This window comes from Apus apus, chromosome 4 (genome assembly GCF_020740795.1).
Source record: "Apus apus isolate bApuApu2 chromosome 4, bApuApu2.pri.cur, whole genome shotgun sequence".
Lineage (NCBI taxonomy): Eukaryota > Metazoa > Chordata > Aves > Apodiformes > Apodidae > Apus > Apus apus.
The window spans coordinates 39,076,054-39,102,615 of NC_067285.1; the positions used below are offsets into that span (position 1 = coordinate 39,076,054).

The 26,562-nt window shown below is 45.4% G+C and overlaps 1 protein-coding gene across 2 annotated transcripts; it reads left to right on the top strand.

Annotated features, from left to right (window-relative positions):
• The first annotated feature begins 1,497 nt into the window (after window positions 1–1,497).
• On the top strand, window positions 1,498–15,122 carry MRPL1 (mitochondrial ribosomal protein L1). Of its 2 annotated transcripts, XM_051619490.1 has the most exons (10): window positions 1,498–1,537; window positions 1,686–1,826; window positions 2,602–2,707; window positions 4,321–4,564; window positions 5,620–5,703; window positions 6,553–6,624; window positions 6,824–6,935; window positions 7,647–7,747; window positions 13,520–13,601; window positions 14,727–15,122. In XM_051619490.1, the coding sequence occupies exons 1-10, from the start codon at window positions 1,513–1,515 to the stop codon at window positions 14,885–14,887; spliced, it is 1,128 nt and encodes a 375-aa protein (XP_051475450.1). In that variant the 5' UTR covers window positions 1,498–1,512; the 3' UTR covers window positions 14,888–15,122. The 2 variants fall into 2 exon arrangements, with proteins under 2 accessions (XP_051475450.1, XP_051475451.1); XM_051619491.1 differs by lacking the exons at window positions 1,498–1,537; window positions 1,686–1,826 and adding an exon at window positions 2,319–2,395.
• Window positions 15,123–26,562: the final 11,440 nt, after the last annotated feature.

Consider the following 26,562-nt stretch of genomic DNA (forward strand, 5'->3'; position numbering starts at 1 on the left):
GGCGGCAGCGGCGGCGGGGAGGGCGGAGGAGGAGGAGGAGGCGGGCGCGGGGAGGCGGGTCTCGGGCCCTGCCAGCACCTGCCCGCGGTCCTGGGGGAGGGGGTGGGGGGTGGACACAGGCAGCAGCGACTCAGGGGACCCCGGGAGGGTGGGAAGTGGGGGAAGACACCCCGCTTTTACCTCAGGATTCCGTTGGTGGCAGCCATAGAGCCCCCCCCGGGATGGGGGGGGGGGGGGGAGGGAAGAGCGTCCGGCCCTTAAAACCCCCAAGCGCAGGAGCACAACCCGCTTTTACCTCACGGTGTTGGGAGGTGGTTGTCGTCGGAGGGGCAGGAGGCATCTCTGGGGAGGCTTTTTGGGGGGCTGCTTGTTGTCGTCGTCCCCCCAAAAGCAGGGAGCCAGGGCGGTGAGCAAGGGGGGGGGGGGGGGCGGCTGGCCCCGGGGCTTGGGGAGCTGGCTCCTCTCTGGCGATGCTCGCGGTTGTTTTCTTTCTTTTTCTATACGTTTCTCTATGTTTTCTGTATGGGCGCTGCTGTTGTGGGACACCTGCAAACGGCGGGCTGGGCCCTGCGAGGCAGGGGAGGCTCTGCCGGGCAGGGAATGGGCCGGTAAATGGCACTTCAGCCCGGGAGGAGGATCCTTCTCGGTGGCCTTTTCCACCTCGGGGAAGGCGAGGAAAGCCCCAAGGGCTTTTTTTTTTGCTTGACTTTGCTTTCTGCGGAGCAGCTGCCTGGGCTTGTGCTGGGTGGAGAAAAGCTCCTTTATGCGCCGAAAGTGGGAAGCGCGGGAGGAGGCTGTGTGATAGAGAGAGGGGTTTTGGGTGGGAAACGGGCTTCAGAGTGAGGGGGTAAGGGGGTACACGTTAACAGTGAGCTCCTTTTTCCCCTCCCAGGGCTAAAATCCACAGCCGTGACCTGGTGTCTAATGAGTTGAAGGCTCACAAGGGAACTGAGAAGTCGTGGAGGAGGAGCACGAAGGATGCGGGTGCTTCCTGATCACAGGAAATATTAAAGCAGTGGCGAGGGGTGAGTCCTGTGTTACACCTGCCAGGGCTGTAGGAGACATACAGTCCGAAAAGAAGCCCTTTCCCCAGCCCTGTGTTTTAAATTCACACTTTTTCACTCCTCTCACTGAGACTTTTTAACCGAGGAGGTTTTTCCCCCTCATGTCACACTCAGGCCTCCCCATCTTGACCCTTTCCTGCCACACTAAATGTGTAATTACATTGGACAAATGTATCAGTTTTGTTACAACTCATTTATGCTTCCAAACATACCGACTAGTGAGCTGAAAGTTTTGAGCAGGAAGGACTTGGTTGAATTTAGAGAATATTCTTGGACACAGACTGAGCAAGGAGGGAAATAGAACTGCAGGAGTCGGGGCGTTTCCAAGTGCAAAGCATGTCAGTGTGGAGTAAACTCTTTAACAAGTGTGCATGTAGTGAGAGGCAGGATTATACTCTGCAGCATGTAGCTGAACAGCTGAGGACCTGGTTGAACAAAGTCCTCCTCGATGGATGCTGCTCCACGAGTGGTTGGTAGGTGAAACAAACATTTCGGAGCTTCCAAACCCCTCCCTGGCTTCCTCACCGAAGTGGGGGGCTGGGTGGGGCTGGGTAAGGATTCCCAGATCGAGGCCCCATAACAGCAAACAAGCTGTTAGTGAGCAGGCATTCTTTGCTGCAGCACTGGGGATATTTCCACCACGAGTGCTTGGAGGAGTCAGTGAAACACCCCGACTCATGGACACCACATTCAGTTCCATGTCAATTGAGTTCCCAGAATTCTTCGACGTCGTCGTTTCATTTCCTGGAATTGGCTGTCTTGGTAATGATGAGGGTCTCCTGGGGGGGGGCTTTGTTGATTCTAGTCCTTTGTGGTCTTGGTCCTGGTTTCTCCTCCTGGTCCTGGCTCCAGGCTCCCGCTGGTGGGTTGCCCAGGTGGGTCAGAATCCACACGAGTGTGTCTGTAGGTGCCACAGGTTCTTAGAAGACTTGATGTTGTCACAACCTGCGGGATGCTTGGCAGAGCTGACTGACAGTTTGTATAGCAAATGCAGTATTTTAGGACATTTTTATGAGGCTGTACTTCTGTTGAACGGACTAACCAACCCCCTGCGATGTATCACAGGGCGGATGGGTTGCTCAGCCGCAGGCGCGACCTCCTGGGCGGGCGAGGGGAAAGGGAGGCAGTTTAAACTCACAGGGGGACAACCCTTCAGGCTGGATCAGCAGCCACCCCGGCGGCTTTGGCTCAGGCCCCGGGAAGAGCGGGCGGGAAGGAAGAGCGAGCGGAACCTTCCCTGCCGGCGGCGGGGGGAAGCCTTTCCGCGCTGCACCGCAGCATGGCGCTCCGCGGCCCGGCGCTGCCCGCCTGGGTCCGCTACTTGCGGACAGGTGAAAGGCGGCGGTGGTGGGGGGGGGGTTCCGCCGTCACTCCCGGTTTCCCCCGCCCGGGAGGGGAGAGTTCGGGGTCTCCAGCCGGCGGGTGGTCGCGGCGGGGGGCAGCGGGCGGCCCCGAGAGGCGGTGGGGCCTGCCCCGAAGGGAAGGGAGGGAGGTTGGGGCGTCTTGTCTGAGGCCGTGTTTGCTTTTTCCCTCGCAGCTCTGGCCGCCGGCCGCGGGTCGGTCTTTCCCGGGCTCCGCCTGCGCCTCTTCCCCGCCTTGCCCGGCGCCCCGCCGCCCTCCCGGCCCCTGGCTGCGGCTGCCCGGTGAGTGCGTCTCCTTGTCCCCTTCCATCCCTCGGGAGGCCTGGGTGCGGGGTTTTGGGGCTCTGCAGTGTCGGTCCAACAGCCCAGCTGGCCCTGGTAGCGTGACACGAGCTGCCGGGGTCTAGAGAGACAGCCTGGAGTGAGAAGACCCGAGCTGGACTTGCAGAGGGTGTTTTCTGTTACTCCTATAATAATCCACGTAGCAGTTAAGAGGTCCTTAACTATTTTTGATGCCTGCTTTTGGAGGGCGTGGCTTTGGACAGAGTGCTGTCAGAATGAAAGGTGTCGAGCTTATGGAATCAATTTCCAAAACTTCCTCTTCTTGCTTCAATTTAGGGTTTATTGTTTATTGTCTCTTTAAGTCTAATGTTGCAATGTGAGTGGGAGAAGTAAAAACTACCTCTGAGTACAGAGCAGTGCAGGGTGCTGCTCCTCTGAAATGCTGCAGACTCAGTACACTTGAGTAGAGGAACAGAGTATCTAGCTATTGCTTAAATATTTTTGTCCCCTCATTTCGGAGCCTTTAGAAATAAGTAGGAGAATAAGGATTGGGACTGCACAATGATCCAGGAATGGGAGGAGAAATGTGGTTTGAAAGGTGGGACTGCCATGGGCCCACTGTAAGGGGAAGGGAAACCCTGCAGATGGCTTTGTGGTTTGAGGACCTTAATTGCCTTCAGCTTTTGTTTTCTGAACACTTAAATTCTGTCTTGGCCATGTAAAACAACTAAGCAGGGTGAATTTCTGCAGATTCTCTTCATCTTTGTATAGTACTTTCCTTGTTAACAATTGTTACTTCATAAGTGGAACAGGACAGTACTGACTGTTGTAGATAGTCAGTGATCTGTGAGCCAGCAAAGTGCCCTTGTGGCCAAGAAGGCCAATGGAATCCTGGGGTGCATGAGGAAGAGTGTGGCCAGTAGGTCCACAGAGCTCATCCTGCCCCTCTACTCTGCCCTGGGGAGGCCACAGCTGGAGAACTGGGTCCAGTCCTGGGCTCCCCAGTTCAAGAAAGACAAGGAACTACTGGAGAGAGTCCAGGGGAGGGCAACAAAGATCACTGGGGGGTTGGAGCATCTCCCTGATGAGGAAAGGCTGAGAGAGCTGTGACTGCTCAGCCTGGAGAGGAGAAGGCTGAGGGGCTTATCAATGCCTGTAAGTATCTCAGGGTGGGTACAGGGAGGATGGAGCCAGACTCTGCTCAGCAGTGCCCGGGGACAGGACGAGGGGCAACGGGCACAAGCTGGAACATGGGATGTGCCATTGAAAGATGAGGAGAAACTTGTTTGCTGTGAGGGTGACAGAGCCCTGGGACAGGCTGCCCAGGGAGGGTGTGGAGTCCCCTTCTCTGGAGCCATTCCAAACCCCCTGGCTGCAGCCCTGTGGGACGTGCTGTGGCCCATCCTGCTTTTGATGATCTCCAAGGTCCCTTCCAACCAGGATGATTCTGTTTAGCAGAGGAATTGGCCTGGATGATCCCCAGAGATCCCTTCCAACCCTGACAATTCTGTGACTTTTTTTTTTTTTTTTTTTTTGCTTTTGGGACATGTGCCAGACTCTTCAGTTGGTGTTCTAACACTGGGTTTTTTTGTTTGCTTGTTTTTTTGTCTTAGAACTGCCAAGAAAGGGTCTCGAAGGACCAGGCAGGAAGACACAAAGAAGAAGGCAGGGACTGGGAGGCGGCCGCTGCTGAACAAGCCCGTGGATGACGTGTACTTGACCTGGCTGTATAAGAGGCCCTCCTATGGTGTGGAACAGGCTGTGGCTATGCTGAAGAAGTTCCAGGTGCTGGACTTCACTCACCCCAGACAGTATGTCTATATTAATGTCTTCCTAGACATGGCACTAGAGAAGAAGGTAGGTTGGGAGCACATTTTGTTGGGGTTTTTTGGGTTTTTAACGTGGGAGGGTTGTGTTTTGAGTGCAGAGTGGATGCTGCTGTTGGCTGGCCCAGCTGCCTCCTGCAGCTTCTCTGGTTGTCAGAACAGTGTGTTCTTTTGCAGCTGTCTTTGTGCCTTCATACATGTTTAATTATTAACACCCCTCACCTTCCTGAGGTGAAGATAGGACCGTTGAGGATCTGGAAAACAAGCTGTTCTGTGACTAAAACTCCTGTCTGGACAGAACTGTTCAAACTAGGCTTTGCATCTGTTTGGGCTTTCCACTTGAAGATGTGTTACCAAAATCAGTTGGGACTGTTTAGTTTTGGGATGATTGTTACAGGGAGAAGCATAAAGAGAAGCTTCTTCCTGCTTCTCTCCTTCACCTTGTTTGTTCTTTACTTTTTTTAAAAAAAAGTTGTGTTCATTGAAAGTACGTTATTGCTTGTTTGCCTGTGATTAATTGAATTTAAAGGTGTCTTTCCCTAAAACTCCTTCTGCTTCCCCCATAAGTAGAAAACAGCCCACTTAAGAGTTGGCTTCTTTGCATGTTTAACTAAAAAGTACAGTCCCTTATAGCTAGAAAGTAAGTTCACTCTTCAAGAAGTGCGGAGCCTTTGCTCCTGCTCTTAGAAGATCTGTGGTATCGTTAAGGTTTGGTGAGAGGCATGTTCCTTTCTGCTGATTTGCCTTGGCCAATGCCTCAGAAACATCACGTAGATGAGCTGCAGCACCCCAGTGTTTGGTACTGACTGCAGCTGAGCCTGGTTGTAATCCATCACTGGAGTTCCTGATCCCAGGCCTGTTCTCTTGGGCAACTTGCAGCATGATCAATTCATGGCTCTTAAGCTTAGGTTTGGGTATGTACCAGGCACAAAAAAGCAATCAAAACATACCCTTGTGATGACCTCTGTGCAAGGAAACTGTGTGCAAGATTGCCCTTCAGGGGACCAGCTTCATGTGATTGTGTTGTTGGCCCTGAAGTCAGGATTATTGGTTTGGCTTTAATATTTTTATTTCTTTACCTGCTAGAAAAAAGTGGATCCATTTTCAAGCACTGTTCTTCTCCCACACCGCTTTGCAGATGAAACAAATAAGGTCCTGGTTTTCACAGAGGTGGGTGAGCCTGATTTATTTCCTTTATACCTTTTATGTATCTAGCAAACTCTTACAACACAGCCAATTCCCATGCAAGTTCTGTGCTTTCTGTAGAGAAGGTTCTATGGCTGATACACAGAACTCTGAGATGTGTCTTCAGCAGCATCTTAGTGTATCAAGAAGCACCTCACAGGTTCCTATGGGAGAAGAGATCCCATCCCTTGCAAAGGTCCATATTTGGAAAAAGGTCCAGCTGGTGCTTTTGGAGGGAAGTGTGGAACTGCTCAGTTTATTCTTGTGAGGAAAAGTCTGGCTTTGTGTCACAAATCAAGGGCTTGAGCCAAAGTTTTCACCAAACTGATGCCTTTTACCTTTCCACATTTCAGTGTTAACCTGGCGGAGAACAGATGAGATGACCTTCTAAACGCCCTTGGAGGCCAAAGTTTAATAGTGCTTTCTCAAGTTGAATAGCCTTATTTTACAGTGGGTTTTAGGAGCATGTTCTGTGCTCTGCTTTTAAGCTTTCAGAGTGAGATGTATGGTTCATAGTAGTTTCCAGAGGAGGTGGGAGGGAGAGGGCTTTTGATAGAGCTCCCCAGCAAGTGGGGTGGCTTTTCTCTTCTCCCTTGGAAGTCAACTGAAGACCTGACTGTCACTTCATACTGGGACCTGACATCATTTGATATAGGCTGCTCTCATGAAATCACCACCAGCAGCTTTTGGTCCTTGATTGCCTTCAACCATTATTTCCCTCTTAACCTCTCAATAGCCTGTTTTTACACCCAGTTGTCCAAGATAAGTCACCTATCCAGTGCTGTTGATAGAGACTAATTGCTGGTAGAGATTTATCTTTCTTTCCCTCAGCAGAATGAGCAAGAAGCTGAAATAGCTCGAGAGAATGGAGCTGCTATCGTGGGAGGAGTTGAACTAATCAAATGGGTATTTATTTTTATTTAAGACTTTTATAAATATCCAAACTAAGCAGGGACTGAGGGGAAGGGAGCAAGAAACCTTCTGGCCACTAACTTCAGGCCTGAAGTGAGAGATGGGTTTTTGGGCTTGGACATGCTTGTAGGTCAGCTTGTGTACCGAGGTAATTGATTGTATTCCTAAATATATTTAATTGTTTTCATGGCAGATTCTGGAAGATGAAATCCAAGCTGACTTTTATGTAGCTGTCCCTGCAATAATGCCTAAGCTGATACCGTTGAGGAACAAACTAAAACGAAAATACCCAAACACAAGAAGAAGTAAGAAGCAATTCTTTCTTACAAATGTCAAGTACTGAACAAGATTTGAAACTGAAGGTGACACAGGAACTCGTTGATAAGGGTGTATAATTACATTGAGTATTAGTGATTGAACCACTTGTTTTGTACTAGATAAGAGTAGTTTTAGATTAGTAACTGTGCTTGTCTCATGCAACAAGCAAATGTGAGACTAGAATCAGGGTAAGTTTGCCTACTAGTTGTCCCTATGCTTATTAGTCATGATGAACCATGAAAAATAACCCAGAAAAATAGCCAATCATAGAAACAACTTAAAATATATATTCCTTGAGACAGTTGTGTTGTCAGACTGTTGGGCAGTTGTTTGGATCCCAGCTTCCTGAGTGCTCCTGCTCCGTCTGCCTGTTCTTTACTACTCAACAAAGGAATTAGTTGTGCTTTTCCTTAACACAGCCTTCCTCCCCTGCCTGTGTGGACTCTCATTTCATGATGCTCAAGACATTTCCTCTTCAGGTCAGGTTTTCACAGCAACAAACATCAGTCTCTCAATACTTTTGTCCTCCCTTGCTGGCCGACTTTATTTTAGTGATGTGTCAGGGGTCTATTTAATGACTGGAGTTTAACTGCCTTAATGGAAAGCTTGAATTCTCTCCTTACTAATATCACACTTAAGCATTACTCAGACAACTTTCTTACCCCTAACCCCCCCCCCCCCTTTTTTTTTTTAATTAGATTCACTGGGCCATGATATTCCCAAAATGCTGCAACTCTTCAGAGAAGGTCTTGAGTATGTGGTAGAAGACGAGCGTGTAATCAAGACAAGAATAGCAAGAGTAAGTTGTATGTAGAGTTTTCTTTGGTGATCAAACCTGAAATTAGTGTTAAAAGAGGAGGAAAAACATGGTTTAAATCTCTGTGTGCCCAAGATTTTTAACCATATTCTTCAGCTGACCTGTGTAGTAAACGGAACCCTTACTCTTTGCTGTGTGACATCTTCAGCTGATGTGAGCCCTGTACATGGTTGATGTGTGGTCACAGAAGATGGCTCTGCTAAGGCTGAGAACAAGGCATTCCTGATGCTAAGGATGTCAAGAATGGGATCTGTATTTGCCACTAGATTGGCAAGGAATGGCAATAATGAAAGAAATAGGAGGAAAAAGGTACTATTCCTTGCAATCTCCCTGTCAGTTGACATCTCAATGCAGGCTTCCCTTTCCTCCTGCCTTCCCCAGCACTGATCTGTGAGTAAAAGAGAGGTTATTTTAATTTCTTTTAGGTAAATAAAGCATGAATTGTAAGTGCGTGGTCAGTGTGCACAGGTGGATCAGAAAGTGTTTGTTTTGATTTAATAATTAAAGACTCCTTTAATTCTGATAATTTTAGTCCTGGAGTGAAGCAAAAAGCAAGAATTGTTTGCATTACACCTGAAATATTAATTTGGGCTTTGCTGTCATACAAGAAAGTGGGTTATATAAAAGAGGGGGGGTTTTAGGCACTTAATATATTTGCCTTAATGATTTTAAATTAATTTTCTGCATGATTTTTAGTTTTCCTTTTAACTGCTATGGAATATATGAAATCCCTGGAGGTGTTTAAGGAAAGACTGGATGTGGCGCTTAGTGCTGTGGTGTAGCTGATGTGGTGGTGTTAGGTAATAGGCTGGGCTTGATGATCTCGGAGATCTTTTCCAGCCTCAATAATCCTGTGACTGGGTGGAAAGGAAAATGTACAAGGTATCTCACCCCTGAAGCTTTGCCTGTGTTGCAGATAAGCAGGTTTATGATTTCTGGCTAGTTGCTCTCATTTGTGCATGTGAATTTCAAGGGCTTGCTCATCTATGTGGTACTTAAAACTGAGGTTCTGGGGACTGTTCTACCGAATGTGTTACATATTGCACTTTGATACAGGCCAGAAGCATCTTGAGCTGTTTGTAGGTTTAATGGACAGTGTGAGATGCCTTGAATTCATAGATCAGTCTTGGTTTTCAGTCTTGTGACTGTATTTTTCAGTTTTTGCTATGGACTGTTTAAACTTGAATCATTTTATACCGTAGATCAGCTTAAAAAATACCTGGAAAATAAACTTACTGTAGAGTTTTTCCTTGTATAGTAAAGAAGACAAATCAGGATTTTAATAAAGGTGAAAAAAGCACTGGGACAGGCTGTCCAAGGAGGGTGTAGAGTCCCCTTCTCTGGAGCCATTCCTAACCCCCCTGGATGCAGCCCTGTGGGATGTGCTCTAGGGGATCCTGCTTTAGCAGGGGAGTTAGACTAGGTGATCTCTAGAGGTCCCTTCCAGCCCTGACAATTCTGTGAATGAAGAGCCCTGTCCTGCCAAGCATTAGTGATGGTTGCGGTTGGTTCTGCCTAGCGCAGCATCCTGCAGCTGTGGCAGAGTTTCTGAAATGAAACCCACCTCCTGTGACTGCCATCAGGTGTTGGTGTCACCCGTGAGCTCAGGTTCTGCCCCTTGGCAACTCAGCCCCACCGTTTGGTGGCACATCAGGTGTGGTGCAGCCAGAGATGTCACTCTGTCCAAGCCAACAAGTAGGCTCTTGTGAGTGAGCTTTTTGGGTCAGGAACAGGACAGCGAGGGTCTGCTGAGGGCCCACATGGGATGCATTGGTGTCACAGGGGTGGCAGAGGTGACTCTGCTGCTGTGCAGATGGGGTCACACTCTGTCACACTGCTGGGTGTTGGGTTGTGTGCAGAGGGATGACTCAGTGGTTACAGCTTGTGTCAAGTGTCTCCACCCTCCCTAGCTACTATCCTCTTCACCTGACCTAGTTTCCCCACTGTTTTCTTTGGAGGGAAACAGAGTGCAGGCAGGGCTGGGTGAGCCTTGGGTGGTTATTCCTATCTGCTCACCATGCCGAGAGCTTTTTAAATTTAAATCTTTTCAGTGAAAAAATAATGTATAACTTACACAGAAGCATCAAGATCTATTGCTGTGTTCCAGACAGCAGTGGAGATGTTTCTGGGAGTCTGCCAAAGTGGAGTTTCACAAAGATGTTTTCCCTGAAGTGCTTCTGTCTCATGTTGCCTGTTAGTTCAATTATGGCAGTGGCTTGATGTAAATGCTGTGCTTCCACCTTAGTCAGCAGCCTGGGTGGTGTTTTTCCTCAGAGTAGTTGAGATGTGTTTGAAAAGCCCAGAAGTTGACAGCAGTTAAGTTTTAATTTGTAGACTCAAAGTTGTGGAACTGAGAGTGGAAAATGTTCTTTGAAGAAGTGGAGGTTAAGCAGAAGAGAAGACAAATGAGGACACTCCGAGTATCTCCCTCAGAATCAACTATCTACAAAGAGCAGATGAAAGTAATATTTTTATGAGTTTTGACATTTCTTGAGTCCAGATGTGTTGTCAATCATTACAAATATTCTTTTTCCCAAATTGGAGCTGTCTCTAGAAAAATCGGAATCCAGATGTGTCACCAGCAAGGAATTTCTAGTTAATCTTCCAATCTCTGCAGAGAGCTGCCTGCTAAAGGGTTCTGTGGAGAAGAGTGAGATGGTTTCAGGAGGTGAGACTTGAAGGTTTGTTGGGAAGAATGTATTTTCTGGTAAGGGACACGCGCCCTGTTTAATTCTCAAGGTTAGAAGTATGGAGAGTTGTGTGCTGAGCCAGACACCTCTCTGAGTTGGTACACAGAATATGCAGGTGCATGGAAATGAGAGTTAAGGCAGGGAACAGAAATGCCAGTTTGTGCCAGAAGTAGCATCTATCTCCCTTGGCTGTGAATGTGATCGAAGTGTCAGTCTCCTTTGGAAAAGGGTAAAAAAGACTAGTGGATCCTTAGCGTTGAAATCCTTAAAGGAGGGGGCAAAAAGATCCCCAAATTTAGGGAGAGGTGTTAAGTCTTGTTGCTTCAAATGCTTGAGAGTTGAAATATGTTTATTTGGGATGAGGGGAATGCAAAAAGCACAGGGATTGTAGCACTTGCTTTTTGTTGCCTATTGGAGCTGTTCTCTGTTGGAAATCCTGCATGGAAAGGCTTGCCTTGTTTTGCAGAGTGTTAATCATTTGGTGTTAATCATTTCTCATCTTGGAGCAAGTGTTTCTGCTCTGCCATGACTGCCATTCCCTGCAGCTGTATCATGGTTGAATCACCTGGTAATTAAGTCTGCAGTACAGATTCAGTGTGATCTCTCAATACAGTTGTCTAAATACACTTTAGAAAAGAAGTTCTGTGTTTAAAGCTAATGTTTTAACAGCAAGACATCTTTTTGGTTTTCACTGATATATTTAGCCAGCAAATGGCCAAGTGGCTCCTCTGTGTATCCTTTTGCAATCTTCTAAAGACCCCCTAGAAGACCAGACCTTTTAACAACACCATGTGCTGCTCTAAAGAGAAGTATCCTAAACTTCAGACAGTAAGATAGGTAATATTTAATTTTTGTGTTCTGATTGTAGTCTATACTGACATATTCTAAGGTACTTTGTGATTATATTCAAAGTGGACTAGAAATTGATTTACAGTTGCTCTGCAGGCATAGTTATTTTTCAGGAGGGCTCAGGACTTGGAGATACTTGGCTCTTACTGTAACCGGTATGAACAGAAGTGCTTGCACAGCCTTGGAGGTCTGGAGCAGAGTACTTTTGTCAGTTTGGTGAGCCTTGGGATTAATCTAAATAGCCAAGTGCTGATCCACAGTGACTGTGTATACACAAGGATTTACTGTGGAATACTTTGTTTGAAAGCTGAAATATTTATTTGGATGTGGAAGCTATTTTGAAGTAATTGGAACCCTCTGAGCATTACCTGTCTCCATTATGGAGCTGTTGGCATCCCAAGCACATCATGGTCTGTGGTCTTTTGGGATGTGTCATGTTGCCTGACTGAAGGCAAATCACTCTGTCCTATTTTCCTGTCTTAACAAATACAGAATATTAACTAACATCCTCATTCTTTAAAATGGGTCTTGTCTCATAATGTGTTGTAGTTCCAGATCTCTGTAAGAAGCTGTAGTTTGTTTAGAGCAGCAAATGCTGCCTCTTAGGGATGCTTCTAGACTGTGTTGCAGATGATGAGTGCCAAGTAGCTCACTGAAACTGGACAGCTGAAGGTTCATGTAAAGCCTGAACTCGGGGGGAGGTTTGGAAGCAAATGCTGTTGGAACCTTCCTTTGGAGTGTAGTTTCTAAGTCATTATTCCCAATTAATTGTTTAGTTTAAATGAGTATTCCTTTATTTTGAATTCCACACGGCATGGTGAGCCTGGCAGCCAAGTTAAATGCTCAGCTCTAGCAAACACACTTTTACATCTTCTCACTTATGAGTGATTAAGCACGTTGCAATCAGCCTAACAATGATCAAGACAAACGTCTTCTGGCCTGTGTAACAGAGAGACTGCCTTTGCATTGTCAGTCTGCCAGAAGAGCATAAAGAGAGATTAATGGACCACATCTGGGAGGAGATAGTCAAGTAGGACAGTATTTGTATTGCTAAGTAATGCATACATTTACAGATAAGTGAGATACTAATAAAAGGAAGAGGAGACCCCTGTGATACTTGTCTTTTTCCCATAAGATGGAGTTAATTCTGTGAGAATAAATGCTATTTTTTTTTCTTAGTTCCATAGCTGAAACGTCTAGAAAAATAACTTGATTTTTCATCTGGATAAAGCTCTGTGGGTGATATGGGTGAGCCCAGATAGCAAGTTAAAAACAGCATAGCAGTGCATTACAGCAACTGAACATGAAGGCTGAAAAATGCCTGTTAAGCTCTCCAGGAACTGAGAGGAGAGGTCAGTCCTGGCTTTCATGTGGGGGTCTTCACATGTTTCTTGATCCTGAGCTGTACCTTCTTAAAGATGAGGTGAATAGCAGTCATGGTATGAGGTGACTAGGGCATGAGGGAGGCTGGAGGTAGGAATTTTTTGGCAGCAGTGTTGGTTCATTTCCAAGCCTCTGTGATTGATCCAGTGAGGATCACACGTGTCTGAAGGGAGGTGCATGCAGTGAAGTGCTCTGTTAGATGAGGGCATTGGGCAGAACGAGCAGCCATCAGTCCCCAGTTTTTGTTGGAAGGTCCCAGAGATGGGAACTGGGGTGTGTAAAAAGGGTAGGCACAGAACTGGTATGTTTTAGAGCTCAGTGCTTCCATGTACTTCATGTAAAAAGTAGAAGTTCCATGTAAGGTGTTAAACCAGGAAAGAAAAGGGAAATAAACTTTTTAAATTATTAAGTTGGTACTGTGCTTAGTGCCTTCAGTTTGACATGCTTATGGGTTTTGAGCTCATCTGGTTTGTGGTCTTTGACAACTACTTTTTGAAGCTCCTTTCCTCAAATACTTTAATATGATTTTTGCAAAAAGCCTTCTACAAGTATTTTGGATTTTTTTTAAGACTTTTTACCTCTTTAAGGCTACATGTTTAGGGAGCTGTAGGAATTTGTGTCATGAGTAGAAATATGGAGAATAATGATGAGCGCATAATCATGGATAAAATGCTTCTTTCTGAGTAATTTGGGATAAGGCTGCTAATGGGATTTGTAATTCCTTAGCAGGGAACACAGGGAAACAAATGGTATAAAAATGTAGAATAAATTCAGATTTCTCAATCTAGGCTTTAAGTGTCATTCTGGCTAACTCTGCATTCTTCTTTTTCAGCTGGATATGCCCACTGAGCAGATAATTGCCAACCTAAAAACAGTTATCCAAGATATCTGCACATTCAAGCCACCAACTTATGGTGAGTAGCTGTTCTTCTGCTGTGGTAGTTGAAGGTGCAGCAAACATAATGAAAGAATGAGTGCTCTTTATTGGGGTGTCAGTAAATGTCCCTGCTGCTTGGTCTGCCTTGGGGCAGGAGGAGGAGGAGGGGGCTGTGGGGCAACTCGATAAACCAAGACCTAAGAACTTGGCAGCCTGGAAGGGCATGAATAGAGTCTGCTCTTCCTGATGTGAGCTCTGGTTGCACTGCAGCACTGCCTAAGTGTCCATGGGAGGAAAGGAGCAAGATGTTGGACAAAACATGCAGCCTTGATGCTTTAGTAACTTAAATAGATTAAAGCCCTGGAAGGAAATCCTTGAGACATGGAGGTCTTTAGCATCTCTGTGCCTTGGTTTTACCCTACTGACACTACCCAGTGAGGAATCTGAATCCAGAATCTACCTGCAGTTGCCTTAGTTAAAACTTATCCTTCAGTTAACATCTAGACTCATGTTAGCTACCTGGTTTGAAAGTACATACCCTTTTTTTTTTTACCCTGTTACCAAGGTATTTTTAACATTTCTGCTGCTCCAAGGGAAAAGCTGTTAGTACTTTTTATTTTATTGTGATTCTTAGCAAAAGGATCAGGTTACAAAGGAGTAAAGATGTGAATTCAGCATGTTGTTCAGGGGGTTGTGCTTGCTGTTCTAACAAAGAGTGTGAATAACTAATATGCCTTCTGCTCCTTGACATAATGAAGTGAGCTTGAAACAAATCTCATCTGCTGAGCTGGAGTGGAAGTGGTGACTTATGAACATCATTTTATGGGAGAACAGCCTTGTTTAAGATAAGAAAACAACTTCTTGCATTGATTTTGGCTTCATGTCTGCAGAAGGAATAATCTTGCATCTCTTCAGTGATGCTGTTCATAGGAACTGCTGTGCTGAGAACAGACTGTAAAAAGCCAAGTACACATACATGCCTTTAGAAGCATTTCAGCCCAAATAAAAGGCATAAGGGGTTGGTTGACTTGAAATATAAGTAAAATAGAAGCAGAAAACTCTGGTTCTGGTCATGTGCTTGACACAGTATGGATTAGTACTAGGATAAACCAGCCTTGGAGACAGGAGGGTGATCACATTGGTTATGTTCTTTGTTTTCTAGGTCCTCTGGTGCAGAAGTTGGTTATTAGATCTTCAACCAGTGAAGGTTTGCTACTGAAACGTGATGGACTTCTACCTCAGGTGGAGAAAGTAGAAGAAGAAAAAAATGCAGATGAGGATGATGATGAAGAAAAACATGCCCAAGAATCTGTTAGTACCTGATGGTGGAATTCAAATAATATTTTATGAAAGGAAATTAAAAAAAATAAATGTACCTTGTGAATTTCACTTGTAAATTCTGTGTAACAAGAAGCACTGTCACAACAGGAGTCTGTTGTCAAGGTGGAAGACATCTTAAATTCCTTTTGTTGGCATCTGAAAGCTCCTTGATTTGTGTGTTGGGGTTTTTTTTATTTGCTTTGGATGTAATAGTTCTTTAATAAAAATATTTCTGTAACTTCTGCAGTACTGCCATCCCATTTCCACAGTTGCAGCCAGAAGACTGGCCCCTGTTACATCCATCATGCTGAGCTTTTTCCTCTGCTGAAATGGTAGGATGTTAGTGCTTTTGTTTTGGCTCCATCACCCCACAGAGCAACTCATGCAGTTACTTATGGAGAGCTGCTGTATAACTCACCAATGAAGGAAACTAGATTTTATTTATCCTTCTGTTTTTCTGCACAGCCAGAGAGCCTGTTCTTTTGAGTTGGTGGCAGGAAGGCCTGTGTGATGCTTCTGGTATCTCACTTCATTTTCATTTAATCTGCATGCTGAAGGAGTGTATAGAGGATGGCTGCTCTGCTCCTTTGAGCCTCTGAATGCAGGTTAATTTTGCTGACAAATGGTAATAGGTGAGTTTTTTCTAAGGAAAAATTGGATGTGTTCTGTGCACTTTGTCTTGCAACTATTTCACCTTGATATGATGCCCTTTGGAGAATCCAGTGAGTTAGTGGTTTGTTTGCACTGTCCTGGAAAAGAATTGTGCTTCAAAATGTTTTGGGGTGAAACCTGAATGAAGCTACGAAGTGTAGCTGTCACTTTCTTGTGTATTTTCAATCACAGAGCCACTTCTTGGTGGGCTGGTGGGTAACCACTTGGGGAAAGTGGGTGGGTTTGTGTTGAGGGGGCTTAGTAGCTATGCATGCCACTTAGATTTGGTGGAAAATCTTGGAAACAAAGCCTCTTTAATTGAAATGGAGCTGTCTTAGCAAAATTCCCTCTAAATGAGTTGAACTCTTGTTGGGGTTTGAGGTCTTCAACACATCAGAAGCCTCCACATTTTGCAGTTAGCTTTCTGGCTTTTTTTGAAGCTGGTTGGTGTGGCTCAAACAGATTAAAACCAAAACACCAACTATTATTCACAGCCAGCCTTGAGGATGCTTGTAGTGTAAGCTTACCATTCTTGGGTGGTGAGGCACTGGAACAGGTTGCCCAGGGAAGCTGTGGCTGCCCCATCCCTGGCAGTGTTGAAGGGCAGGTTGGATGGGGCTTGGAGCAGCCTGGGCTGGTGGGAGGTGTCCCTGCCCATGCAGGGGGGGTTGGAACTGAATGATCTTTTAAGGTCCCTTCCAACCCAAACCAGTCTGGGATTCTATGATTCTAATTTAATTCAGTCTCTGGCAATGGCTGGGCATTCTTATTTTGCTTACCTTGTTTCCTTTCAGCATGGTTCTTCGATACAAACTGGAGACCAGCCTAAATATCCATGCGTCTTTTAACTGGCTGTTTAAACACGGGTGTTTCTTTGCTTGTGGAATTTCTTTCCCAGATTTTTTTTCCCTGTTGTTTCCACCAGGTGGCATTCTTGTTCCCTTCCGTAGAGGTGTTAGGAAAAGTTGCTCCGTGGGGTGTTTTGGGTTTGTTTTGTTTTTAATTTTGCTAAACGTAAGTTAGTAAAACTGCACCATAAAATGTGAGATGGTGCCAAAGACGGACGGCTGTTTAGAAATGGGATGAGCTTATCCAAATCTGGAAGGGTGGTTTGTACTTGTGGCTTTAAATCATTCCTATTCTTGCCGGAAGGGTTTGCTTTTTAAGTGAGTTACCGCTGTCCGCATAGAAGCTCTGGTACCTCTCCTCCTGCAGTATTTGGCTGCTGTCAGTCAGGGTGCTTGACAGGTTATTGTCAGGCCACCCTGCTATATTTTTATTTATGTGGGGTGCTTTGCTCAGGGTTTGATCAGAAAATTCTCTTAGGGGTAAGGAAAGGTTTCACACTGACCTCAGACTTCCTAGGCAGCACGTGGGAAAAGCAACTCCAGTGCACTTTGAGTAGCCATTGAAACATGTAATTTACTCCGGGCTGTGATTCTGTGCCTGGTAGGAGGAAGAAAATTAGACCTCTTGCCTTTTGAAGTGAGGAGTTGATGTGACTGACAAAAATATTGTCAGATGTCTTCAGTGCACTCCCCTAAACATCCCATTTGGTCCCAGTCTCCTTACCTCAGGAACTGGGGATAAGGAGGCTGGTCGTGGTAGCCATTTGAAAGGATCTTTGGAATGGATTATGTCTTCCTTCCCTTCCCTTCCCTTCCCTTCCTTCCCTCCCTCCCCTGTTCTGCAGAAATGAAAGTAGTAAAGCTTTTTTAGCTCCCTGCATGCAAGCAAAGAGTGATTTTATTACTGCTGAATTACATGTCCAAGGAATATCATGAGATAAGTTATCTGCTGTTTGCAGCCTGAAAGGAGCAATGTGAAGCTAAGTTACCTGTGGGTGCAGAAAAGCAAGGCTTGTTGTATCATTTGCACAGGTTTCTTGGTCCCTTCTGTGTTTTTTCTTAACTTGTTTCAAAGTCTTCACTATCTATTGTGGAAAAAGGTAAGAGTTGCCCTTTGGAAGACAGGTGGCTGTTTAAAAAAAGTGGTGCTTAAGCATAAAATATACAGGTGAACTTCAATCATAGGCTCTCAGACTGCTGAGTGTACTTTTGAAGAAGAAAAGTGTAGAATAATAAACATTCCTGCAGAAATCTATATGTTGAAAATGTGAACACTATGGGAATGCTGTAAATTGGACCCTCTAGAAGCAGCTTGTGGACTTGGCCAATTTTCAGCTGCGTTTTTTCAGGTGTAATCCTACAGTTCTGGGTATGTGCTGCTACTGGGTAAAGTAATAATGCCCTTGGTCTGTGTAATACTGAAGTAGCACTGTACAAGCTGTTTACTCTGTGGTGATTTTTAGCCTGGAATGCTTCATGGACACAGAGGAGAGATGAAAGGGAGAAAGACAACATAAGATTATTCCCCTTTTAATAAACTTAGTTCCAAAACACGCCAAGTGGGAATCGTTGTACATGTGGTTCGTGTGCTAATGTGCCTTGGAAACCAGCTGAGTTGTGACAGTGAGTGTCACTCAAGTGGCACTGCTGGTGTAGTCACTGCAAAGCCTGGGGCCGTAATGCTTCACTGGTTTCTGATTGGTGAGAGCAGTGTCTAAAGAGGTTTTCTGTCCTGAATGTTCATTTCTTGTAAGCTCTGTGGAATAAGAGGCACCCTTTTCACCAGAGCTTCTGTTAATGAATGCTTAATGCTTCTTTGGTAGGTGGATAGAGGACAGATCTGCTATCAAAAGCAAAATGGCAGTAAGGCAGGAGTTGGTTGCACAATTGTGTGGTGAGGAAGGATGTTAGAAGGCATCAACCCATCCATGCCAGCTGCTTTTGTGTGGTGTTACCCGCAGGAAGGGAAAACTTCAAGTAAGTTACTCCACACTGAAAGGTACTCTAGGCAAACCCTTAGCACATACCTGGGCTTGAGAGCACATCCTCCTGCTTCCTGGGGAGTTCCTAGGTTACTGAATGTTATCCTGAATGTTATCTCCTGGTAACAAACCAGACCTTGCTGTGCCCACTCACCCCTCAGCAAGAAGGGGGAGGTGTCTGGGAGGGTGGCTGGAAGGGCAAGACCATATTCCCATATACCCCAAAGGTGAGGAAGGCCAACCCATGTGCTCTGTTTCTCTGTGTGGTTTTCAGTGCATTTGTCCTTCCTTCTCTCCTGTCTCCTTTGTGAGCAGCACGATGCCAGCTCTGCTGGCTTTGGTTGGCAGCTCCATTTCAACCATAAATATTTCTCAGGGAAGTGTCAGATTATGGCATTTGAGGTCACAACCTCTTTGCCCCTACAAGTGTGCTTCTACTGATGGTTTGAAAGCAGGAGTTGATGTGTGGGGCTTGGGACCCCCGCTGAGTATTGAAATAGTTCCACAGAAAAAAAGAAAAGAAAAAAAAAAAGGGAGTGCTGCAATGTATTTAGAAAAGCAGATAATGTATGATTGCTTTTAAAATTGCATTCTATGAAACTGCTCTTAGCTTCACTAAGGAGGAGAAGGCGATGAACTTGGATTCACAGCTCCTACATACAGAAACATTTGCCCAAACAAGAAAGAAGTTGCTGTGGAAGCACGTGTGCAGCTGTGGGGGCTGACACTCAGCCTCAACCTGGACTTGTCCTGGAATTAGTTGCACTTCCAAAAACGTGGAATCAGTCTGGGTCAAGCTGAGGTCACGGGGCTTAGGCTGTCAAATGATGGTGTGGATGTAAAGTTAGAAGAGCAGGACAGGGATGTTACAAATGCCATGTTCAAAACTGGTGCATGAAAGGCTGGCCCCTCTATACCCACAGGGGGAGGGTTCCAGGGCACTAGCACTTAGCATTAGCTCTAGTCCCACAGTTGCTCTGCTGCTGTACTGTAGCTGAGCATAGTCTTTGAAATGTCTAGTAAGAATCTGCCTTGTGCACCTCCTGAATTTAACTTGTGAGGTATAGACACCAGTTTTAATTTTCCCAGGACAGAGCTGCCAGGTTCTGTGTTGTGTCTGCCCCTGCTCTGAAAGTTAGGCTAGTCTGAGATGTCAGTGCTTCATTTCAAGGATACTAAAACTCTTTGGAAAGATCTGGGCTAAGCAGGAAGCCCATCCAGGTGATGTGGCTGATGAGGTCTGTTTAAAAATCGAATTGTGCCTACAAGGGGATAAGATGTTTCTAAATGCTGAGCAAGGCATTAGCAATGGTTACATTCCTGGTCTGCAGCACCCTTGGTATTGTCAGCCTCCAAGCTCTGGATGAAGCTAACACCATAGTCTAAATCCTGTCCATGGGGTAAAGCTTGCATTGGCTTAACTAGGATGGAAGGGAAAAAAACAAGCTGTTAAGACTGACTAAAAATACTGTCGGGGATGAATGTCGTGATTTTACGAACAATCATCTCTGTCAGTAGCTCAGCTTGCTGGTGAGGAGGTGCTTCATCCCACAACTGCCCAAAGGGGGAGTTCTCGGAGTGAATTCCTGACATTGGGCCTTGCAGGACCGAAGTTCAGTGGATGTGCAGGGAGTTGTAGTGTTGGGGGGAGTGCTGTGTCGTTCAGGAGGAGAGCTGGCTTGAGGGGGAACAGTCTGCTTGCTTCCTATCATTGTTCTTAGAACACGTGTTACGCCATGGGAATCATCCCATGAAGGATTTGCATTAGCATCCTGCTTCATAGGAGTCTTGATTTGGGTGGACTCATTGATTTTCAAGGTTTGTTATTGTCAGTGGCCTTCAATAAAAGCTGCTTGGTTTTAGGGTTAGCTTTCCTCCTAGTGGGTACTGTTCTACCCTTTAGCAAAGGCAGGTGCTCACACGTGAAGGTTTTGAGAACCAAGATCAGGCTCTCTGATAAAATTGCCTGTGAAAAATACAAAGGTAATTGAAAGAGTATTTTATTTATTCAAGTGAAACACTGTGCAGTTAAACATGAAGTCATTTAGCTCCAAGAGTACTCGGAAAACAAGGGGGAAAACCCAGTCTCCCCAAATTGCCAGATACTGGGAAATGCTGGCTTAAGATAAACTGCACGTGGTGATGTTTTGATCACTGAGCTAGGCAAGTATGTCAGGGACTGTGGCACTGGGAAGCTTTGGTGTGATCTTGATGGGGGTAGCAGGTCTTTTTGTGAGCCTTGCACGTCGCTCTAGTGGGCATCTTTATATTAGAAACCTGTGCTGATGGTGTGTCTTTGCAACTAAAATTATAAAGGTCTTTGTATTCTTAAAGTGGAGAAACACTTGGGAGGGCTGTTCTCTCAGCCTCAAGAAGGCTTTAAAAAAGCTCAAAACTTCAACCCTAAAGTGTAAATGTTTTCAGTACAAAGGGTAGTGATTAAAAATACTTGGTTGTTTTTTTTTCTTTTTATTTCCTGACAACTTCATCTTGCCAGCAGGAGGAGTCCTGCCCATTACACGGCTGGCAGCGTGGACTGTCACTGGGAGGAAAAGCGACTGTGGTGGAAATAAAAGGAAGGCAAATCCTTTTTTCTTTGGCTATTCCAAGCTGAAATGCAGGCTATTCCAAGCTGAAATGCAGGCTATTCCAAGCTGAAATGCAGGCTCCCCTGCAGAAAGAGAAGTAATTTTGTCCCTGAGTTTTGGAAATGGTCCTTTTTTTTTTGCTTCCCAAGGGCTTTCCACCAGGATTGTGAGATGGCAGTAAAAGCTCGAGTTGTTCATGTTTCAAGAAAACTAGTTTTAATGTGGGTGTTCTTTTTCCGAAATGCTTACAAGCATCCATTATCAATGGATAGTGGCTTGAAAGAGATGATTAATGGCCTAATCTCATTATGTTTTAAAAATGCTTATTACCAAAATCTGTAGTACCAGATGTAGAGCACAGGGGCTGTGCCTTATTCCTTGCCTGTGCACAGAGACATGGGGAAAAGGTTTAATTTCCTTTATTTCAGTGGTGACTTATGATCTTGCATGTCATGTGAAGGGGTGAAATGTCTAGTAGAGGTAGAGTTCCCAGACTCTGAAATGCAGACTTTTCAAGTGTGTCAGAGTGGCCTTCAAACTGTCATTTCCTTTCCAAAGCCTCTGTGAAAAAGATGTTGGAAAGGCTACCGCGTGAGTTGAGGAATTTAGAACTAAAATCAAGGATGGGCTTTGTATCCCAGGATGTGTGTGTGTATTGAGCTACAGACACTTAGGTATTTTAAAAGTATATTTTCATGTTTCTGAGGGACATTGACCAAGTGGGGAAAAGGTGAAATAAATCATCCTGGAAGAGGAATGTAAAGGCATGATGTTAGAAACACACCTGTCCTCTCCAAATACACGTATTGGTAAATAAAGCAGTTTTGTCTCCCTCTGAGGAAAGGCTGACTGAAATCCATAGGAGTCAAAGATGGCTAGGGTGTTATCAGGCTTCATGCAGTATGAGAGAGAATTTAATCTCCCAGCCTTATCACAGCACCAGGATGTTATGAGAGGAAGCTGTTTTCTCTTCGGCCAGGTAAAACCCATTCAGTGCTTGATCTCACACTTAGATAAGAAAAAAATCCTTTCTTTTTTAAACTAAAGAGAGAAATCCTTCATCCTTCTGGATAATATAATGCCATCTGTAAACAACCAGGAAGGCATTAAAGTCAAGCTAGGTTTCTAGTCACTGACAGTGTCTTGACACATCAAGGAACGAGTGTTCTCTCCCAAAAAACTTGTGACTTCTCATACAAGGACTGTGAATTACTTATGGCACAACTGCAGCCTCTGGCACATTCTTGTTCTGTGCCAAGGAAAACATCCACTGGTAGAGGTATTTCCTTCAACTTTGACAGGGTTTGCTGCTTGGAATTCAGCAGAGCACTGTTCAGAAAGATGAATTGTTTTTGCTATTTAATATTGATTAGGAGACTTGCACCTGGTGGAAGGTAAGAAGGTAATTTTGTTGTTTGTGGATTGTTTGCACTTGCAGTGAATGCTTCCTTTACCATCAGTTTTCCCTATGGAGAAAGCCAGCTACAAGACAGCAGAAATAGACCAGGATGCCAAAAAAAAGGAAAAAAAAAAACCCAAACAAAAAAAACAACACATACAAAAAAAACAGCTATGGTAAAATTTTGCTCATGGGAGCTGGAAATGGGGCCAAGAGAAGAAAGAAGAGGTTTACATCTTTCCACATAAGACCAATGACCAGTTTGACCAGGTGTTAAAAGTCTAAGGTGATTAAATATAATGAATACATATCCAAATCACTTACAGAACTCACTGTTGTGATTTAGCAGCCTCAGAGAAGGGCGTGCATATTTATATCAGGTAAAACTTGGAAGAATTTTTAACTGGACAAGCGAAAGTGTCAGGGATTCTTGAAGTGGGGAATTCACAGAAAAATCCATTTTGTAATTGTCTACTTGCCAGGTTGTGTGGTGGTGGGTTTTTTTTGTTTGGTTGTTTTTTTATTGTCCCAAAAAGCAGCTGGCTTGATACAAGTATAGGACTTAAAGGATTTATTCTTACAACCTCAGTGACATTTTGTGGCACTAGTTCCAAGATATGTGGCTGCAGTTGACAGTTGGATCATTGCTTTGCAAGATGCACCTTTCAAGCTTTCAATTTTAGAACAATCTCCTGTTTCTCTAGACCTACTGAGGCTTATTTTGTAATTTTGTTTGCATGTCTTCTTTTCCAGAGGGAAAAGCTCTTCATATTGTGGAGTGGGTAGATTTCTGAAATGATGTAAATTATGGATCTAGAGTTCTTCTGACCTTAAGAGCTTCTTTGGAACAGTTGTTATTGTAAGTTACTTGTATGTCACCTCAAATTATTTTAAACCTGGAACACCAACTGCCTCGACAGATAGTGTGGAAACACCAGTTCTCTGTGATAGAAAATCTACTTTTTCAGGTCTGGTGAGACCAGAATGGTGTGAGTTCTGACACTGAAGTGTTTTGCTCCTCTGTGTGGGTCCATTGGTGAGGCAGGAAGGAGCTGACTTCAACCTTTGCTCTTCTCCTGTGCTGCACCAGGACTTGTGCTATGGTCTGAAACAGCTTTGTGTAGGAATGGATTCTCTCAGGAATCATGTATCTTCTGGTGCTCAGCTTAGGATCTTCCTTGTCTTGCCTGCTGGCTGTTAACACACACCTTAAGGAGCTGTCTTGGTTGGCATTGAGGTCTCCTGAACTTCCTTCTGAAGTCCCTTGGTTTCTGAAAGGGTTTTAGAGATAGTAGTGTGTAGTAGCAGGGCCCAGGACGACACAGCACAGACAAAAATGCATTTAAAAATTAAAAGGAATGTAGATAGAGTGCTTAGGGGCATGATTTAAGCACTGAATGGGTAAATTAGGTTATGGTAGGGGGATTTAGGTTATGGTAGGGGGATTTAGGTTATGGTTGGACTTGATGATCTTCAAGGTCCCTTCCAACCAGGATGATTCTATGATTCTACAGCAGGAGGGCTGGAGCTGGTGGCTGTAGTCAAGAGCTGGAATACAGAGTATTAGAGAACAGCAGAGAGATGCTGCAGAATGGGTATGAATGTAGATATGACCAGTAAAAACCAGGTGCAGTGCAAGGAAGCATAGCAGGCCTGACCTTCCTAAACCTGATTTCACTTATTAAGACAGTTTGAGCATGAAAAATGCTTACAAAGAAAAATTCTCAGCAAGGAAGTTGGGTGCTGGAAGTATGTTTGCTCTCCACTCCCAGAAAACAATACCTGGTGGCTTTATGGGTGTTCAGGGTGTCAGCAATTTTGAACTGTGCAGTGGGACCTGTTGGAAGAAAGGTGGAGAAGTGAGAAATGCAAGGTGGTGGCATGGGAATGATCAGCAGGGTGGTACTCCAGAGATGGGGAGAAAAGGAAGAGGGAAGGAGAGCCAAGCTCAGAACAGCAGAAAGGAAGATAGGAGAAATAGGGAGGGGGAGGCAACAGCTGAACAAGAGAAACAAACTGTAAAAGCATAGAGGATAAGGTGGAAAGCAAGATAAATTAGTCAAAAAATGTGCAAGTGGGCCATTTGCTTTGTCACTTCCCTCTTAATGTGCATCTTTCTCCTGAAGAAAAGGATGGAAAGCAAAACAGACTGGAGTGCAACTGAGTACAGCTATGAAAAATACATGTGAAAGGAAAAGACTGGGGAAACTGACCTCCCCAGTACAGCTGCCATTCCTTGATAATGGCTTCTTTCTGTCTCTTTCTTCCTACCTCACACAGTAGGGAAGGACCCATCTTGCTTCTGTGGATGCACTGATAAGAATCACAATCTCAGGTGATACGTTTTTGTTCTGTTATGTGACGTGGTGTCAATCAAAAGTACCTTATCCTCCTGGGTTGTGCTGTCCCTTGGAGCTCTTCTCCTGCACTGCCTGAAACACTCAGATGTCAGAGGCTGTTTCTGCATGTCTTCAGGTGATCCAAAGCTAAGAGCCAGGTGGCTCTGCAGCAGTGATTTGAAAGGAGCTGTGCATTTTGGCAAGGCGGTCATATGGTAAGAAAATATTTGCAATGTTTTTTTTCACTTTTACCAGCAGCTAAGAGAAAGTGAGGACAGGAAGCAACCCAGAAACGTTCCTCTGAGTTGCTCCCTTGTTTTATAAAATGCACCTCCTGCTAATAGCTGATGAGTATGAATGCACTGAGAAACTAATCATGTACATTTGCTGTTCAAATCTGGGATCAGTGCCATGCTGGATGTTTCACTTCTCCACATTTGTTGCTGGAATTATGGTACAGTAATTAATGGCATACAATCCTGAAGAAAAAAAAAAAAAATGACCTCCAACTTGGAGTTCATTAGAAAAGTGAGTAAAAATGGAACAGATTGAATTACCACGAGGAATTACGATTAAATTTAGCTGCATTTAATCAGGCAGGCTTTGTTTAGAGCAAGCAAGGAGGAGGAGGTCCAGCCTTGTACAACTCACTGCTGCATGGTAACTGAGATACAGCTTCTGGAGTGAGCTGGTTGAAATGAGCTGAAAAATATTGAGTTCAAAGACTAGTAAAATTAGGATGGCTTTTCTAGCTCTTTGCAGTTTCAGGCTTTTGCACCTGGCGATTTTTATGGCTGCGACTTCAAAACTTGGAGCTTGTGGCTGGTTTTCTTTACCCCGTGACTTAAAGAAAACCCAAGTTTCATGTTGCAGAAGCACTTGGGAAATTTGGTTCCAGCATCTTCTGTCGAGTTGCTCGGTTCTTGGGGGTGTGAAATTGTAAATGTTGAACTAGGAGCTGGGAAAGTGCCGTGGGCACCGGAATGCCTGAAGAAGGAAGATGTGGAAGTGGGCAGAGCTGAACGCAGGTTTTGTGGAGTGCTTCAGTGGTTTTCCTCAAAGTTTGGGTGCTGGATCTGAGGTTTTGGTAACGTTTTGAGTCTTCCTCATGGGGGGGGGGGAATCTGTGGAAAAGGTGAGGAGCAAAGGGACTGAAACTGAGGGGAGAAATGGAAAGGTTATGTCCCTGTCAACCTGCGCGACGGGGGAAACAGCCCTCTCGGTCGACACACCTTTTGGATGATGACTGATTTTTTTTAACCCCGAAACCAAAAGTGAGGTCCAAACACAAGCCGGGAAAAGCTCCCCAAAACCCCCCTAGAGACGATAACTTCCCCCACAAGCGACCAGGAGATGGAAAAAGAAACACACACCCCCCCCCCCCCCCCCGCCGGGTCGCTCTGCCGTGAAACACACCTCGAGGGAGGAGGAGGAGGGAAAAAGAGTCAATCCCTGCCAATTTTCTCCGACACAAACGCTTCTCCTTCCAGGACACAGCGTTGCTGCAGCCAGGGCAAGGCTGCGGATGAGCGCTGGGGCTGCTGCCGGCCCGGAGAGCAGAGGAAGGAAAAGGGGAAAGGGGGAGCGAGCCCCGAGGCTTCTCCCCCCGCTCCCTGAGAGGCGCCGGGGCAGGAGGGGGAAGCGCTGCCCGAGGCGGGGCCGCCCCTTTGTCTGAGGGGAGAGGCGGGGGGTGAAAAGTTTCGGCGGCGGGGCGGGAGCTGAAGGGGCTGCCCCGGCACCTGCCGAGGGGGGGGTGGGGCCGCCCCCTTTTTTTCGTTCCCCCTTTCTTTTTCTTTTTTTTCCCCTTCCTCCCGCCCTCAGTCCGCGCTCCTGCAGCCGGCCAGGGCTGAGGGTGGGGGGGGGGGATGATA

Coding starts and splice junctions, on each gene's coding strand:
- MRPL1 (XM_051619490.1), top strand. CDS start 1,513: ATGGATGCTGCTCCACGAGTGGTTG. Junction 4,565..5,619: donor ACATGGCACTAGAGAAGAAG/GTAGGTTGGGAG, acceptor TTTACCTGCTAG/AAAAAAGTGGATCCATTTTC. Junction 5,704..6,552: donor AGGTCCTGGTTTTCACAGAG/GTGGGTGAGCCT, acceptor TTCCCTCAGCAG/AATGAGCAAGAAGCTGAAAT.